Source organism: Sus scrofa, chromosome 9 (genome assembly GCF_054392235.1).
Source record: "Sus scrofa isolate SSC_HxYL_T2T_F1_AM1 chromosome 9, Sscrofa_HxYL_maternal_Yorkshire_Landrace_v2.0, whole genome shotgun sequence".
Classification (NCBI taxonomy): Eukaryota; Metazoa; Chordata; class Mammalia; order Artiodactyla; family Suidae; genus Sus; species Sus scrofa.
Genome location: NC_139391.1, coordinates 83,063,079 through 83,082,607, shown reverse-complemented (window position 1 = coordinate 83,082,607; position 19,529 = coordinate 83,063,079). Strand labels below are relative to the sequence as shown.

Below are 19,529 nucleotides of genomic sequence, written 5' to 3'. Positions count from 1 at the left end.
AGAAAAAATACAAAAATAAATGTTTCATTAAAAAAAATAGACTATCCTGCTATGAAACCCTAGAAAAAAAATTATCTATAGTACTGATAGGAAGCAAATAAGTAGTTGGCAGGGGGTGGGATTTGAGGGAAAGAACTGACTACAGTGGGAACTTCGAGGAGTGATGGAAATGTTCAATATCATGATTCTGGTAGTAGTTGCATGACTGTATACATTTATGCAAGAATTGTACACCTAAAATTGTACTTCATAAATAAAGCTGATTCAAAGTGATGATGATGGTGCTGGTGGTGGTAGTAACAATGGTGGCATCAGCTTCTAGCCACAGAATGGAACAGATACCCTCTCTGCATATTTTTCCTCTAGAAAGCAGGGAATCCCCTGACCACAGTGCAGCCTTGACAGGCTCATTTTTTTTCAACTTTGTTGATGAGCCTGAGCAAGAATTCTGACAGAAGTTCTACTCAGGCTCTGTGGCTTAGGGTCTTCCTATATCTACATTTTTCTTTTAAGTTTTATTGAAGTATAGTTAATTTACAAGGCTGTGATAATTACTGCTGTACAACCAAGTGACCCAGTCATATGTGACCCCCACACACACACACATACCACACACACACAGATATACCCATTCTCTCTTATTCTTTTCCCACTTAGATTATCACAGAATACTGGGTGGAATTCTCTGTACTATATAGCAAGTCCCCTTGGCCAGTCATTCTATATACCTCAGTGTGCATATGCCAATCCCAAACCTCCAGTCCATTTAAATTGATAAGGCCAGCATCATTGACCGGGGATTCCTGAGATAGGATCTGCACCTTTTGTGCAAGTCTCAGACTTGGAACACTGTGAGTTATATACATGGTCAATGATAGACAATTATCCTGTGTGCCATGGGTGAATATAAAGAGCATCAATTAGAGAACCAAACACCCTTGAGTTTAAATGTAATTTTTATATGTTAGAAAAGTATGTAGACATTTATTTCCTCACCTGTAAAATAAGGATTTCCCCCCCCAAAAAAATGTATGAAATAAGTTGTATGGTCTATGATATATGACAAGTGTTCTCAGTTTAAATAAATTTTAGAAACACTGGAGTAATCACAGTTAAAGAAGGATCCTTATCATAGAACCTCTTAAAACCTTTCATATGAATTTCCAAGAAGGCAAAAGTGAGCAGCTTGTATTAGTGCTTGGTTCCACATAGCAGAAACTCATCTTGAATTCGCCAAAGCAACGGGAGGCGTGAATTAGAAATCTCCTGTGATGGGAGGAAGTGCAGCAGGATCCAAGAATTTGAATGCTACCACAACTCTCTGTCTCTTCTATATGTTTCTCTATATGTCACCTTTATTCTCTCAGACCAATTTTCTTCACATTACAGGAAACTCAAAAGCCAGGACTTCCTGTCCTTAGTGCTTAGCCCCTAGAAAAGAACTGAGACTTATTCTCTCTAGTTCCAAGTTCAAAAACCCTAAAGAAGGGCTCTGATTCATCTAGTTTGAAGCAAGCACTTTTTCCCTGAATCAGGCAACCGTAGTGCCTTGGGATTGACTCACCTTGGGTTATGATGCTCATCCCTGGGCCAGTCAGCAGGAAAGGATGGGGTGGTCAATAAAATAACAAACCAGCCCCCATTTAACCTAGATTATTAGTATAATGATAAGGAACTTTTTTTTTTTCAAAATGGGGTGAGGGTTTTTTAAGGGAAGACCAAAAATAGATAGCTCCTGAAGTCTACACATGGCTGCCCACACACATGCATGGTACACACCCAGTCACTTACATGTGCTTCTGGGCACAATACAATGTCAGAATGCCTCCTGCCACCAATGGATAAGTATATGATAAATCAGGGTCAGTAAAGTGACTCAGCAAGCTGTTTACCTGACCCTCTAGAGGTCTTAATTCACTGGCCTCAGAAAAAAAAAATATCTTCTTTTAAAAACAAATATCTGACCTTTTGTTTCCAAGTGACTTCAGATGACTTACTCTTATGGCACCTTCCTAAAAGGTAAAAGAAGTAAATGGTTTAGTCTCTGGTCTTAAATTTTTTTCCCAGGTTGCTGCCTCAGAGGAAAATAGGAGTGAACAGATCAAGTTAATGAGTGAGGAGTATTGAGAGCTGGTTAGGAAGGAAAGTCAAGATATAAAATTGGGTTGTGATGATTGTTGTACAACTATAAACGTAATAAAATTCATTGGGTAATTAAAAACAAACAAAAGAATCCTGATGTGGTCTGAGGTAGCCATGAGGATTGACATGAGTAGAATCACCTGATGAAAAAGGAAAGTTAAACAGTGGTATTGGGTTTGGGGTTGTCAGATACATAGGAGTTATCCTTTGTACCCACAACATCTAATATCTCACCAGGTCCTGTCTGTTTTACCTCCTAAATATCTCTACTCAGAGCCTTCTTTTCCACATCTAGCATCACTGCCCAAGTTTAAAGCTACTGTCACCCCTCCCCTTGACTCTACATTTATCCTCCTCTATTCTCATCCCTCTCCTATCCAATCCACACACTGCAATGAAAAGAGGGTTCTACTTCCTCCTTGCTTAGAAGACTCTGGTATCTTTCCACTGCTCCTAGGTTAAAAACTAAAGTCCCGAGCACACTTAGAAGCCCTAGGATGTGCCCCAACCCAGCTCTCTTGCCTCATCTCATACCAGTTTTCTGCTTGCTGTCAGCAATCCAGCTATACCAGGATTCTGAGACCTGTGATGTTGCCCTCTGCCCCAGGACCTTTGCAAAGGCTCCTCCCTCTGCTGTAGCTCTCTCTTTTGCATAGTTAATCATCCTCAGTTCTTCAGAAAAGAGCCTGGGCACCACTTCCAAGGAAAACATCCTCTTGATTAGATTTATTTGTAAATGATTCTTGTGGGACTGTGTGGCTTTCCTTCTGTTCACCTCACTCACTTTGTGTTACTCCCTCACTGACTTGACAATGCCCACTGGATTGTCATCAGGAGACCTCCATTTTTCTCACTGCTACAAGCACATAGAGGATACTCAGTATATACTTGCTGAATGAATGAATGGAGGGAGAGATCCAGAGCCATCTTCTAGAAGACAGTGTAAAAGTAAGAGTAAGATTGGGGGAGGGAGGTTGGCTTTATTTCACTTTCAAAGGAAAGAAAACACTTAGAGGAAAAATGCAAAGCTACTCTCAAATTATTTGGTTGTGGAGTAACATGAAGACCTTTCCCACTGAATGGAGAAGCCAGATTGAACTAAGAGTAGGAATACATTTGGCTTCATCATGTGTAGTTCAAGTTGGAGCTAAGAGATAAAATTTCAGGTTAGGAAGAATAAGTACAAAAAAGTGCCCTGTAGTTTTGGCAAGCAAGACATTGCTCCTTTCTCTGGTGAATTGAATTTCTGCAACCTTGGGAAGGCAGGACCCCGTGAAAGAGCCTCTAATATGTGTGATCATTTCCTAGAGCTTGGAGAATAAGAGGACAAAGGTGGAGCAACAGGAATAAAATTAAGGAATGAAAGAGGTACATTTATTTGAAGATTTTTTTAAAAAGAACCTTGAAAACCACAGGAGCTCCTTGAGATGTTTTTATAATTGAATATAATTTATCTGGGATGGAAAGGAATAATAATCAAAACATTTTTTACTTAAATGCATCTGGAGGCATATGAAATTAGACTCTTGATGGTGGCCTGTGTCCTCGGTGTTTTGTCCCCGGGCTGCAGACTGGGAATGTGTTTTAGGGTGCAGACATTGAGCACAAAATAGTAAATGAACTTTGCCGTATTCAAAACACCCAGCAGTGTAACATCCTCCTCATTTGGCAGGGAAAGGGCTCAACATTTGGAAACTCAGCAGTGCATTAAGTATTTTAATAATCATTGTTGACACACAAAGCATATGGCCTTTCAGAACTCACTGGGTCAAGTATTGAAGTCGTCTTCTAGGTTTCTAAAATTACTTTCCAAATTCAAACAAAATTAAATTAGGACACATTTCACTGTATGTTAATTCATGAGCTTTTTGTAGTAAGCAAAGGAAATAAGTTTGCTTCTCGGATAAAAGAAGCACATAGTTATCTATGTGTAACTAATTATGTTAATATAAAGGAAAAAGTAATTTACATCCCCACAAAAAAAGTAATTCGCATTTAATTAGTAAATCTAGACCCTCCCCATAAGCAGCCAACCTTGTTCCTACCTTGTATTTACTATGTACTCCCATTCATGCTTTAAGACCCACCTCAGATATCCCCCCATTTCAGAAGCTTTCATTGTCCACCTACTTATTGTTAATATCAGTTATGTGTATAGCCACAATAATGCCATGAAATAAGCAACCATAACACTCAATGGCTTAAAACAATAAGCATTTCTTATTGCTCACAGGTCTGTGAATTAACAAGGAAGGCAATTCTGGTCTCATACATGAGTCTGTGGTCAGCTGGAGGTGGGGAGGGGCTCTGCTGATCATGGCTGGCCTCCTTCACATGTCTAGGAGTCAGTTTGCCAAAGGCCAATCTTTTGGGACCACCAGTCTCTCTTCCTCATGTCTCTTGCATGCACAACCTTCAACACCCCTCCCGCTGGCCAGCCCAGGCACATTCTCAGGTTGACCCGGGGGGCATGTTCCCATGGCAGTCTCAGAGAAGGCACAAAGAAAGTGTAAGCAGGCTAACATTTTTTTCCCAAGCTTCCAGGTTCATCCCATTCATTAACATCCCATTGACCTTAACAAGTTACGTGTCAAGCCCAGTGTCAGAGTAGAAGGAGACTACAGAGTTACAGGGCTAAAGATGTGGATACTGGGAAGCGTGTATTTGGGGTTTTAATGCCATCACCCAGCACCCCTGCCCATGACACCCCCAGCATTAATCATTCCCTAGCCTGTGCTATTCTATCTTCATTCTTAGTTCTAGTGTTCTAGTGTACTTTCCCCATTGTATTATAATACAGTTGCTAATTTGTCTTCTCTAAAAGATCAGAGGGTCCTTGTGCCTATGGGCGTTCATTCTTCAGTATTTATTGGCCACCTGCTATATGTCTTATTCCTTTACAAAACCCCATCACCACCAAGTACCTAGCACTGGTCTTAACACATAATAGGTGCTCACACTCACTAGTATATGTGGAATAAATGCATGCATGAAAGCTTGCACCTGTATTTATCTCTGTCCCCTTCAGAAGGAAAGGGGGAGGACAGATGCCTGTCAGGATCCCAGCTGAGTTTTTCCTGGCTTGAGCAATTTGAACCAGTGGGAACCAGCACTGAGATTCTCTGGTGCTTAAACATCTTTCCTCCACATGCTCCCACTTCTCCCTTTAGGAACTCAGGTTTTCTTTTTTGTGTGATCCTCGTTCCTCTCAAATGCATTCTAACTCTTTTTACAGTCCACCCTCCCTGGTAGCTTTCCCCAGAGCCTCTCCACTGCATGATGAGGAATGGTCAGGTTCCAGGATTTATTTAAGCTCATGGTGTGTTTTGAGAGGGGCTGGATTACTTCCATTCACTGGTTTTCCAAGCTCTGTAGACTAGGAATATAGAGGAATTCTATATTCCTATTCATATACATTATTCATATACAAGGGCCTATTCATATACATTATTAATTCTGTCAATATGGTACTAAATATACTGCCTGATTATTTTCTAATTCCATAGAATCCTATAGGGAAAACTTATGTTTCTGGGTAGAATCATAATTTTGAATTTCCTGATTTTCCAGTGGTTAGAGAAAGTTGGTTGAGGATAGAAAAGCATGGCTATGGAGGCAGACAAGCTAATCTAGAATGCCAGCCCTGCCCGTTAGATACTTCCCCTGAAGAAGCCTTTTACCCTCAGCAGTCATGCCAATATTTTGCCACACCTGCAGCTTCTGGAAGTCCCTAGGCTAGAGATTAAACCCGTGACACAGCAGTGAGCCAGGCTACTGAAGTGACAACACCGGATAATTTACCCACTGCACCACAAGAGAATTCCAAGAATTATATCTGTGGTTAATTTTTTAATTGTAAATTGTTACAGATGTTAACAATTGTATCAGTGGCTACTCTTCTTTTTCTTTTTTTTGTCTTTTTGCCTTTTCTAGGGCCTCTCCCTCAGCATATGGAGGTTTCCAGGCTATGGGTGTAATCGGAGCCATAGCTGCCAGCCTATGCCAGAGCTACAGCAATGAGGGATCCAAGCCGCATCTGCGATCTACACCACAGCTCACACCAACACCGGATCTTTAACCCACTGAGCAAGGCCAGGGATCAAACCTGCAACCTCATGGTTCCTAGTCAGATTCGTTAACCACTGAGCCACGACGGAAACTCCGCAGTGGCTACTCTTATTATATACTGCCCTATAATTTTAAAAACCACAAATATAAGTTAATGTTATTAGTGGTAAAAATTAATATATTGTAAGCCAAATGTCTTCATGTTTATTTTTGTTGAAAAATAAAATCATCACTTTTAGGACTAAAGGTTCTACTTTAAAATAGTACTCAGGTACTTCATCTTTTGAAATGGTGTGGAAATTCTTCATTTGGCATCTGCTTTGTACCAGGTCACCAGGTGTGCTGATCATATAATGGTGATCAAGGTTGACCTTATCCTCAAGCACCCAATCACCCCCACCTGAGATATTCTATGATGAAAGAGTGTCATTAATGAGTCAGCATTATTCTCAGCTCCCAGTTACCTACCTGGTAACACCAACTACATGAATTATCTAATATGTGAGTAGCTTTCCCTGGTTAAAATATAACATGGTGATGCTTCAGGTTGGATGAAGGGAAAATTTTGACTCCCCAATTTTTAATGTAGCTGAATTAAATTTCAAAATCTTCTATTTTATTTTCAAATAATATGTAGAATAGACATTTCTGAATCTTCTGTCCCTGAATTACCACATGGCTTAGGGATGGATAGAGGATTGCTTGTATACATAGTCATAAAAGGTTGACAGTTTATCAATGGGGAGAGGTTTTCAGGCTGTATTACAGTGTCCCTATGTGCTATCTTAGATTGGATCTTGGAACAGAAGAAAAAGAAGGACGTTAATGGAAAAGCTGGAAAAATCTGAGTAACATCTTTTGCTTAGTTAATAGGATTGTATCAGCATTAATTTCATATTCTTAATGAATATGCGGTGTTATGTAAGATGTTAATATTAGGGGAAGTAGATGAAGAGTATATGGGTAGTCAGCCTCACACAACCCTAACAAAAGAATAGGGCAGATATTATTTCCTTCCCACTCCACGTGTTTCCAGACTTCTTCCTATGGTCTGTCTGCGAATGCCTTCAGAGGAGAGGAATTGTAACCTTCAACTGAGAAAAATAAAATTAGAATGCTAAGACTGATGTAAAATCATGATATAAAGTACTGTTACTTAGGTCCTTTGGAGGTAAAGAATAGATATTATAGGATCTTCTCACTTGTGTGGAATTTTCATAGGTGTTTTCTTATATGAAAGACATAATCCTGCTATTGGTCCTTCCTCACTAACAAATTTTAACTACCTAAGAGTCTGAGTGGTTCAGAGATTCCCTTTTACCTTTCTAGGTGCAAACACAAGTTCGCCTTGCCAAAAAAAGCTTTGACAAATTGAAGATGGATGTGTGTCAAAAAGTGGATCTTCTTGGAGCGAGCAGATGCAATCTCTTGTCTCACATGCTAGCGACATACCAGGTAACAAAGTATTGCTTGTCACAATGTACCAAGGATGTTACAAGCTTTAGATAACAGAAAAATGGTGTTTGAGCCGAAAGTATGGTTTGGGCATGATGATGTTCTGATTGTCTTTCTCATAATTTACTTTCCACATCCCTCCTTTTTAGCATCCTAGAGTTAATCAAACTGAATATTAGCTATTCCCCATATACACACTGTAATTCTCATCTCCCTGCATTTATTGAGGCAGTTCCTTCTGCCTGAATGACTGCCTCCTCCATGTGTACTTTTCCAGATTCCACTTTGATGTACCAGAGTGTCACCTCCTTCAGAAGGCCTCCTCTGAACTCCCTTACATTGCTGCCTATAATTCTCATGGCATGGTCACATCCTTTTCAAGTTGTCGTGATTTAATGAACTTGCTTTTTAAATTTTTTTTCATCTTTTAAAGTTTTCTTGAAATATAGTTGATTTACAAGGTTGTGATAATTTCTGCTGTATAACAAAGTGATTCAGTTATACATGTACACATAGCCATTCTCTTTCAGATTCTTTTCCCATATAGATAATCACAGAATATTGGGTAGAGTTCCCTCTGATGTACACCAGGTCCACATTCGCCAGTTGTTCTATGCACCACAGTGTGCATATGCCAATCCCAAACCCGTAGTCCATCCCCCCCAACCTGTCCCATTTAGTAACCATAGTTTTTTAAAGCCTGTGAGTCTCTTTCTGTTCTGCAAAGAAGTTCATTTGTATCCCTTTTTTAGATTCCATCATATGATGTTTGTCTTTCACTATCTGACTAACTTCACTTAGTATGATAATCTGACTTGCTTTTGTTTCCTCATTGCCTCTGAGTTCCTCAGGATGGCATTTGTATCCATCAAAGGACTGAGTGTGGGAGGCAGACTCTGGGTATGGTAGGGAATATATGGTGGATAAGACCAGATTTCCTGTCCTCAAGGAACTTAGTTTAGGAAAGAAGTCAAAGACAGTAAAGTCTGTATTTTCTCTACCACAAGGAGAGAACAGGAAGTGCTAAGTGAAATGAGATCCACAAAATCCAGTGGAGGTGTATTGAGCGGGATATGGAATCAGTTAAGGGATAACAAAAGTTCACAGTTAATGACTAGCCCTGGGTTTTGGAGGGTGGGTCAGATGGGACAAGCCCCAAAGAGAATGGAGAAGAGAACATCCCAGTTGGTAGAGCAGCAGGAACTGCAGGGACACTGTTTGGGGAACAGGGGACCATTAAGTTGGGCTGAAATACAGAGCATAAGTAGGAACAGAATAAGAAAAAAGACTGCAGAAATGAGTCGAAATCATGTTTGAGGGGACTTGAAGGCACAGATGGGCACTCTTCTTTAGGGCCCATGACCAGATCTTGGCATTTAAGATATTAATAGCTTTACTTTCTTTCTTTACAGACCACTCTGCTTCATTTTTGGGAGAAAACGTCTCACACCATGGCAGCCATCCATGAGAGCTTCAAAGGTTATCAGCCATATGAATTCACTACGTTAAAGGTATGGCAGCTAGAGAAGCCATTAGAAAACCTTATAAAAAGTACAGGTTTGTTTATGACACTAGCTACGTCCCTTTTAAGGGGGTCAAGCATCATTATTATAGCAGACTCCAAATGTCAAAGAGAGAATTATGCCCCCAGCAGAGTCTTTATTATCGCATCAGTACTCAATGCAGCTATAAGCCACAACAATCCATAAAACACAGGCTAAACCTTGGTACTTGTAACAGAGATGAATTGTGGTGAACTTGAGCCGAATGATGGGTCTTGCTCCTTTAAAATACATATTTGGCACTGTTAAAGGGAAAATTGTACAAGGCTAGTACACTCTCTTACATTTTACTTATTAAAATATGCTCACTTGAGAAGACATCTTCCTTTCTTTCTTTCCTTACTTCTAACAAATATCATTTCACTTTCTGAGTACCATCCAATATAGAATTTGATTTTTTCCTAACACTGCAGTCATATTTTCTAATTGAAGAAGCAACATTAAGTTCAGTGACTTCTCAGTTCAAAAGGGGGCACATGCAAAATGTCAGGTTCTCAGTATTGCAGCTGACCATGGAATCAGTTTGTTCACCATTGATTTCTGGGGGTGAATGCATATTAAGATAAGGAAGTGGGAGTTCCCGTCGTGGCGCAGTGGTTAACAAATCCGACTAGGAACCACGAGGTTGCAGGTTCGATCCCCGGCCTTGCTGAGTGGGTTAAGGATCCGGCGTTGCTGTGAGCTGCGTCATAGGTCACAGATGAGGCTCAGATCCCACATTACTGTGGCTCTGGCGTAGGCTGGCGGCTATGGCTACGATTAGATCCCCTAACCTGGGAATCTCCATGTGCCATGGGTGCAGCTCTAGAAAAGGCAAAAAGACAAGGAAAAAAAAAAAAAGATAAGGAAGTGATTTGTGTTCTAAAAGGAGTTTAAGAATAGTGAAAGAGTACTGCGTGCTTTGTTGCCGGGTCATAGCTTTGAAAGGAAAAGACCAGGAAAGAACTAGTTAAACTTCATCTTGAAATTACCTTCTTTTTTATTTTTTAGGTAGTTTGTAAGTAAGTGTCTCATCTCTTTATCTAACAAAACATTAAAAAAGCCTTTTCTGTTCTTTTTTGGGGTTTATTATTATTTTTTTTTTTTTTGGCCTTAAAACACCTCTGATTTTGAGATGCCACTACATCTACAAAAGTATAAGACAGAAACCTTTGAAGGCCCTGGCCCTTTAATTGGAGATCCCAAGAGGAACCCAAGACAACCCATTCACCTTATGATGCACCTGGCCTGTCCCCAGGCAGGTCCCCTGGCCATTGAGTTTGTTTTTCCTAATCCCCCTGTCAACTGGTCACTTGTTCTTTCATTGGTGCTCACTGATGTGACCACAGTAAACAGAATGGACAGAGCACTTGGGTGGGCAGGCTCTGTCTTTCTTATGCCTCCTCCTTGGCCCAGCCAAGTGCTGTGTACACACTGTGAAGCCACAGCCCTTATCACAACGTTACAGTGGTTGGTAGGGACCACATGGATTCTCCATGATTTACTGCTGCTCTCAGTGCCCTAGGAAGCAGCTATCTGGACCAAGGCAGACTGATTAAAATGATTTTAACTCACACTACTCACAGTTCTTATATGGGTGTGAGCAGAAGCCCATGGATTAATCCTTGACAAGTCAGCAAGTTTTAGATTTTAGGCATAAATGTATGTCAGATTTTATTTTACAATAAATACAAAGGTTATCTGTCATTTGAAAGACAATTGGACATAACACAAATTGGCCAGGGGGATGATGAGATGATGCCTCTCCCAAATACAATTTTAAAGACATTCCAATTTGAGTTAATTGCATACAAAGTACAGTATGAAATCATGAAACTGAAGTTGTACCACAAGCAGGGAAGAATCCTTATGTTTATCCCTGGCCTCCTGTTCTGAGGAAAATATGACTCCTTAATTTTTTGCTGTATTATTTCTCCTGCAGAAAGGACCAAGGTGATTATGTTAGAGGATTTCTGGGTAGAGAACTGAGTGAAAGTTTGATGGCAATGCTTCAGGGTATAATTACAAATATTTGGGGCAGATGATTATCTATTACCTTTTACATCCCTAGAGCCTTCCTTAAATTATGGTTTAACTATCAGTTTATGGTTTAATTATAATATAAATTCAGTAGGAGGAATACATCTGTTAAGGTGTAATAAGATTATACTGATGTCAAGACTGTTAAGTGTCCAGAAGTCAACCAAATAAACTACACTTTTATTACCTCTTTAGAATGCTATTCATCTAGGCTTTTAGTGATTACATGTTATATTAGAATCTGAAGTTAGTAGCTAATTATTTTCTTTACATGAACGCAGACCCATAGAATAGAACCCTGCTATTACCCAGCCCATTACTGCATAGATGGAGGCACATTGCATGTCAAACTGTCTGCCACAAACCATGAAAATGAAACCTTTAACACCTTATATATCACAGTCAAGGATGGGCTGTACTAGACTTAACCAATCCTCTTGCACTGACCATTTTTTAAAAATACAGGCCTTGTGGAGTTCCCGTCGTGGCTCAGTGGTTAACGAACCTGACTAGGAACCATGAGGTTGCGGGTTCGATTCCTGGCCTCGCTCAGTGGGTTAAGGATCCAGTGTTGCCATGAGCTGGTATAGGTCACAAACGTGGCTCAGATCCCACGTTGCTGTGGCTGTGGTGTAGGCTGGTGGCTACAGCTCCGATTCAACCCCTAGCCCGAGAACCTCCATATGCTGCAGGAGTGGCCCTAGAAAAGGTGAAAAGACAAAAAAAAAAAAAAATACAAGCCTTGTATATAAAAGATTTGTCTTGATAAAGTCATATATATATATACATGGCACTATATATATGGCACTGTGTATTGAAAATGAATATTTTGAAATTTAATTTAAATATTTTAATGATTTATTTGTTCTTTGGATTTACCTAAGCAAACAGCCACTTAAATGCCTTTGGAGATGCTGACTGGAAAGAAAACATTGTCTTTGGAGAGGTGTGCCAAACCCTGTTAATGAAAAGCAACCCATTTGCTGTCTTTGCTGCAGGGCGTATTCTGAGTGTGTTGGTAATTGTGCCATCACAGCTGTATTTCCTGACTGTTAGTTTTATGCTTGATGAAGGATGATAATTAATGTGTTAAACACTCGCTGCATCCTGTTTGGAGGGAAGAACCTTTTGCTGCAGAATTACAGGGATAGAACGCATGCCACAGAAGTTCAGGTTTTATTTCTAATCATACTTTCTCTAGAAAATATGCATAATTCTTTCTTGCGTGGTATTTTTTATTATAAAAGTAAATTGAGTCTCTGCCTCTCATACCTTGAAAGTTTTCCAAGTGACCATTTTGACATTTTATGAATAGTTTGTGGTAATGTTTTATGTGATAGCAGCTATTACATTTTTACTTGGGCATAATATGATTATACTTATACCACATTTATTGATATGTTTCTTCATCATTCTAATTTCATGATATATAGATTTTTGTAGCATCTTAACTTTATGGAAAAAAATTTGCCTTGCAATTGAAAATTACAAAAAAAAAAAAACCTGTTAATCTAATAATTGTAACAGCTCAAACTGAAAGTTGAGAGACTATCTTTTGAGTGGTTTCCAATAATAGAAGCACTTCCCTAATCTCGTATTTTTCAAACAATAAATATTGGTTCAGTAAGATGTAACTGAACGTATATACTTTGCATGAATAGTCATTAGTGTGTTAATTTTAGGTTGATTCCAGATCCTGAGGGAATGTCTTTTACATTGGTAGAAATTATCAAGTCATGAGGACAGGAATGGAATGAGACTCGCCCTGTCTTAAGAGCAGTCACTTCTGTTTCAGAGAAAGTAATTTAGACTAAGAATTTAAAACTTAAAAAAAAAAAAAAAAAAACCTGAAAGAAACGCTCTCTGTAGGAAAGCAGTACCCATCTTAAATTACCAGCCTTCAGATGTGGTCACGTTTGCTTCATCCTTTCAGGATGTCACTTACTTAACACATTGCCCCACAGATCTAGAACAGGCATTGGGGGGAGGCAGGGAGGGGAAGAAATAAAAAGAAAAAAAATGCCCTAAGGAGTCAAGTGACTTTTTCTTGGAAAAATCTGAAATTCTGGTGGCCTTTTCTTTCCTCTCTGGCTCCAGCAGGTGCAGTGAGTTGTATGTCCTTATAGAGAAGTGAGCCCTGGGACTTTTGTAGACATGGCTACAATCATGGGGGACTGGGTGAAGAGACAACTGTCATTCTGTTTCTGTGTCTGTAAAGAGATGAGTACTTGTATTCAAGTAAAGGGTCAGTTGCAAAGCATATTCCTGGGATGTGTCCCATTCCAGTGTTTTTGAAAGAAGAGCTGGTTTTTGACTATCTGGTTATGGGATAAAGCAGAGGGTGTCAGTGCACAAGCTCTGGAGCCAGCCAGACCTGGCTCTAAGTCCAGCTCTGCCACTGCCCAGCCATGTGTGGTGGCGGTGGCAGCAGTCATGAGGGTGACAGCTATGATGGTGACCCCACGGAGCCCCGTGGTGGCAGTGAAGGGGACTTGTTAAACATTCCGTAATGGGTTCAGAAGACAGCCATTGACAGTTTTCGAAACAGAAGGGTTTGTTGCGGTTATCAGGTTCTGTAGCCCAGCTTCAGTTGCTTTTTTACTCACCATTTTCACCCTAGATTATTAGTTTTGCACAGGCAAGGCTATTAATGGCAGTGCAAAAGGAGGTCTCATAGACCTTGCCCGGGGCAACACAACCCACTCCTTCCCACAGATGCTGCGGCAGCCCCATTTTCAAACTTGCACTCTGCCTTGCAGCCCTAGTCCGGGTTTATATCATTCCCACCAGTGCAAGGAGGGGACAGAGCAGGCCTGCACCCCAGAAAGGCAGGTGGTCTTCCCACCCCTACAAAGGGCTAAGTCTGAAAAATGCACTTGGGCTTTGCAACTGACTCTTGGTCTGTGCCAAGGTTTTAACTCTAAGGAAACATGAATTTGAAAATGGAACTCTGAGCCTGTTCAAAAATAACCATTGTAACAGATGTGCCAGTGTTCCCTCCTTTCTCTCGTGGGGTCCAAAACTTAGCACTGTTACATGGAACATTGTTCTGGAGACCAAAATGCTTTTAACTCTCACTGTTCAAAAAAACATCTTTTTCTAAATTTTGTTTTTCTCAAATTCGTATGCCTAACAGCCTTCTTCCACCCACCTCCACATTTCTCAGTTAATCACTTGAACATTTACCGACAAGCCACATGGCTCTGTAGTTACTTGCTTTGAAAATAAAGCCATAATAGTTTTTATGAAAATTGAGTAAATATCCCTGCAATGCAATTTTAGTTGCCAGTCCCAACATGGCAATTACTCATGGCAAACCTCCAGAATATCATTTTAGACTTTTAAGTTTTCTCGCAGTGTCATTACTTTACACAGCATTTAGCAGAATGATTTTTTTCTCCAAGCTGCTTCAGGCCAGATCATTGCAAATAGTAAATCAGGATGCAGCCAGGTCACTGAAAGAGGAGGGCTAGAGAGACTGACCATGGTTACCACGGACATCTCAGATGGACTAGCCCAAGCATGACTGGTCATCCACTCATCCTTCCCTTATGATGACTGATACTTGTTCTTTTGGGCAGCTGGCAGCCCAGGTCCTGTTCACAGCAGTGAGATGCTTCTCCCCTCCCCACCCCCACCCCCAGCCTTTTCTCATTTTCTAGCTCTTCCTTGAGGGAAAAGGAAGAAAATATTATCATGGTGTGGGTAGTTACTTTTGCTAGGCACTCTGCTAAGGGGGAAGTGCAGTCATGTCTACAAGAATTTCTCATGGTAGGTGTGACTCTAACACACAAAGTTTGGGTCATATAATGAATAATATGTTAGGTTCAGCACTGATGTATAGAAAGTGCATAAGTTTTAGTCAATCCTCAAAATAGCCTTGGGGAAGTGGGTATACATGTTCTTGTTCCCATCTTTCAAATGAGGAAATTGAAGCTCAGAAAGGTCTAGTAATTTGCCCATGGCCACATGCTCAGGATACAGTAGAACTGGGAGCTGCTTCCAGGTGTCATTCTGACCATGAGGCAGGAGGGTGGAGAAAGCGGAAATGCCATCTTTAGAAAATACAGCTATGAACTTTCAATTAAAAATAGCACTTTGGGGAGTTCCCATCATGGCTCATAGGATGTGCATCTGACTAGCATCCGTGAGGATGCAGGTTCAATCCCTGGCCTCACTCAGTGGGTTGAGGATCCAGTGTTGCCATGAGCTGTGGTGTAGGTCGAAGACGTGACTTGGATCTGGTGTTGCTGCTCCTGTGGTGTAGGCCAGGGCTACAGCTCCCACGTTGACTGGAAACCTCCACATGTCACGGGTGTGGCCCTAAAAAGACAAAGAATTTGCACTTTGAAGAATTTGCTTGAAGGTGAACAGCATCTTTTTTATGTCAGTCCTTGGACACCTGCAACCTATGACCCTTCCTTTAGAATTTGGAATGAAGTGCTCTGGATCTCCTTGGCACTTCATATGAAGGAGGTGGGGGAAGCTGAGTAAATAATCTTGGCTTGGCTATTCAATACCATTTCTAAACTAGTTGTAGAATTGTAAGGGCCTGGATTCAAATATTGCTTCAGCTTGTTTTGCTAAACAAGTAACTTTGCCTCTCTTGAGTCTCCATTTCTATGTCAGCAAGTCAGAAAGACAGTGTTTATCTGGGTTTGGGGAGATGTGTGAAACATGGAATGCAGTATCCAGCACAAAACAAACCCCTTAAGACATCTGATTCTTTTTAGATATTTATTTATTTATTTATTTATTTATTTATTTATTTATTGTCTTTTTGCCTTTTCTAGGGCCGCTCCCTCAGTGTATGAAGGTTCCCAGGCTAGGAGTCTAATCGGAGCTATAGCCGATGGCCTACGCCAGAGCCACAGCAATGTGGGATCCAAGCCAAATCTGCAACCTACACCACAGCTCACAGCAACGCCAGATCCTTAACCCACTGAACAAGGGCAGGGATCAAACCTGCAACCTCATGGTTCCTAGTTGTATTTGTTAACACTGAGCCACGACGGAAACTCCCTAGATCTTTAAAAGTGTAAGATAAGAAAGTGCTTGCTATGAGCTTGATACTGTATAAAAGCGTTATCTCAGTTAATCCTCATAGTATCCCAAGAAAGGTCGACTTTTCTCCTTTGTTCTGGTGGGAAAACAGAGGCTACTGAGAGGTGAAGACCCTTTTCTATGGCACAGCAATTCTTGAACTGTTTCCAAAGTCCATCTCTGCCCAGTACCCTGTGCCACCTTCCTAGGTCCCATTTTCCATCTTATTTTAAAGAATCAGACTCTTTAATTATTTATGATTGTATTTATTTCTCTCAAATTTTACTGTTGGAATTTTTTTTTCTACAGTAGAATTCAAGAGTACCTTCTGATCCTGGATTAAGAGTGTTCCTTATACAGTGCCTTTATAAATTTATAGCTGCCTGGGTGGGGAGGACATGTGTGCTAAAGGTCTGTGAATTATTGGCTCATACACGTCATCATGGCCTCTGCTTTTTATTCCTCACATGCTACCAATTATACAAACAAAAAATATACACACACACCCAACTGAGTTCAGCATCTTTTAACCATGGCTTGCTATCTTGAGCACTTTTGTTTCCTTTTCTAGACATTTATTTGGCACCTCTATATACATGAAGTGTAATTAATGGGAAGTAACATAAGAAAATTAAATGTTGCAATTAAAGATTAGAGAAAGTGTTACCCAATTGTCAAAGTTAAACATTAAATTTAGGTCATAGATGAGGACTGGCTGCTGGCCATTTGCCTGTGAAATTTGTTTTGCTGAGTAGTTTTGCTTTCATTCAGATGAATGTTGCTGTTGCTTTTATTTTCCTAATACAGGAAGTAGTAACTCCCATTATTATATTAAGCTGTTTCCTTTCTAAGACACTTTTGCAAGCTCGGTCTGTACGTTTCCTCTGTCACGCTGATCTTACATATTGTGTGTGTGCTTCCTGAAAGCATTTAAGCATTGATGGAAACTATTAGCATGTCAGTGCAGCCCTTATAGAACAAGGTTACTTCGTATGAAAACATTCTCTCCTTCCCAGAGAACCTTTCCGTCTTATATGATGCTGTGTTGCTTCTAATTCAAAGTTATTTTCACAAGCAATTTTAATGAAGGACCTAGTAGGTTTGGGGCTTAGAAATAGAATGCTTTGACATTTTATTTCTGGACATGGATTTGAAAGTGGCTTCCATCAGCCAGTGATGCAAACTGGTTCCATCTGATGGTTGTCTTGTCTGTACAGTCAGCCAAGCCTCTTAGATTTTGCCTGAGCAGATGTTTGTGTCACACAGAAAATGCTGTCACCTTTGACTTTTAAAGAGCCTATAAGGTTAAGCGTTTTCAGCTGAGTTATGGACTTTCAAATCATCTAAAGAATCCATCTCCACCCCTGGCCCCCAGTTGGGCCTTTGTAATCAAACCTTGGAAAGAGCTCACCATGCAGAATATCCTACATCTGACGGTCACACCCGGGAACTAATTTGGAGGGAAGAAAGCAGACACAATTTGTCCTCCATGATGTTTCAGAGTTCCTCTAAGACTCTTTATATCTTCAATGTGTACCATCTTTTGTAAGAAACAAGTCCCATATGTGGTGTTGTGGGGTTTTATCCCTGTAGAAGAACATAGCTTTGATCTAAAAACTTCTTGCTTTAAGAGATGCCCTCTAAAAATGTTCTAAAATTGACTGTAGTAATGATTAAACAACTGCGACTATACTAAAAACCATTGAATTGTATACTGAATTAAATGAGTTAACCTGTGGTATATGAATTATATCTCAGTAAAGACGCACACAAGTCCTCTTGGTTCAAAATTCTAATATTTAATAAACAAGCCCAGGTGCTCAGGATTTTATAAGCCTTTTTATATTATTCCCCTGAGTTAATTTATAAACCAACAAGTACCTACAAGCCCTCTCTTGAGTGGCAACAGCCAAATTATTTTAAGGACAATGGTAATGGTAGGAAGAAAGGAGTGATTGTCATAGGAATTATTAATAGTAAATTAAAGTAGCAATTGGAAATGCAGCCATTCTGTTGATGAAGCACAATAGTGACCTAACCCTGATTGTGGAGACAGGGAGCCAACAATGGAATCCCTGCTAATGGCCCAAATGGGGGCAGGAGTTGAAAAGAAGGAATCAGTGGTTTACATTACAAAGGAATTGTCTGAGAGCTGCTGGAGTGTGGTTCTGAAGGGAGGTCAGGCTGGAGACAGAAGGGATGATAACCATGGAGCTGTCAAGGGCATCTCAGGGGCTTAGGCAAGCTCTGTGGAGGCTAGATTCAGCCCCTGAGAGCAGCCGTCCTGAGCCTGCTCAGTACTGATGATACAAAGGAAACACAGTGAGAAGATAGCTCAGCAAACCAGGGGGCCTGAGCAGGTGTCACAGAATCTAAAAACAAAACTTGAATCCATCAGAACCTTGGCTGAAAATTCTCCTGGCTGCACTTTGACCAGGGTTAGAACACTCTTTGGAGAATAAAACTGCTAGAAGGTGTGTGTGTGTGTGTGTGTGTGTGTGTGTGTGTGTGTGTGTATAAAATGCTATGATTGTCAGCTCAATTGAGAAGAGTAAGTCCTTGACATCCGTTGAACTCCTTGTGGTTACAGATTTCCAAATACACACACACATTGGGCACACTTTTCCCAGAGTGTGCCTTTTGGGGTATGTATGTGTGAATAAATAAAGAACACGTAAACTACAGGCTATGTTCCAATTGCCTCATTTACTCCAATGCTGTCCTTCATAACATTTCCCCCTTCAGCAAAGGATCATGGATTCCATTTCATTGTCATATGGTAGAGAGAGAGAAAGAGTATAATGAAACTAATGGGGCAGAATGTTAAATATTACCCATATTCATGTAGGTAAAGGAACATTCTGCCTGTATGACCCCTCCTGACGTCTTTATCCTGGTCGCATAAGACTTGTCCCCCTGCCCACTGCACTGCAGCCCAAACAAGCCAAGCTGTTCCCATCTCTAGGTCTCTGCACAGGGTCTCCTTGTCTCCCTGAGCAGCACATGGCTGGCTTCTTCATGCCATTTGGCTCTCAGCTGAAATATCACTTCTAAGAGAGAACATTCCTATTATCTAAAGTGTGACCCAATCACTTTTTATCCCCCATTTCAATTCTCTGCCTGGACCCATTACTAGCTGATAATCTTGTCTGTCTTGTTCTCCATGGATCCCCAGCACCCACAAGAGCACCTGGTGCTTGGTAAGTGCTTAGACTCTATTTGCTGATTGAGTGTACTAAT

The 19,529-nt window shown here is 40.5% G+C and overlaps 1 protein-coding gene across 15 annotated transcripts in view; it reads left to right on the top strand.

Moving 5' to 3' along the window:
* Positions 1-19,529, top strand: part of ICA1 (islet cell autoantigen 1) — a 150,586-nt gene that overhangs the window by 99,805 nt on the left and 31,252 nt on the right. For all 15 annotated transcript variants that reach the window (XR_014815863.1, XR_014815864.1, XR_014815862.1 and 12 more), the window contains 2 exons: positions 7,540-7,665; positions 9,078-9,176. Coding sequence is in view for 12 of the 15 variants with exons in the window: in XM_084977096.1 (XP_084833222.1) it covers positions 7,540-7,665; positions 9,078-9,176 (225 nt within the window). In the remaining 3 variants the exon portion in view is untranslated. The remainder of the gene's footprint in view (positions 1-7,539; positions 7,666-9,077; positions 9,177-19,529) is intronic.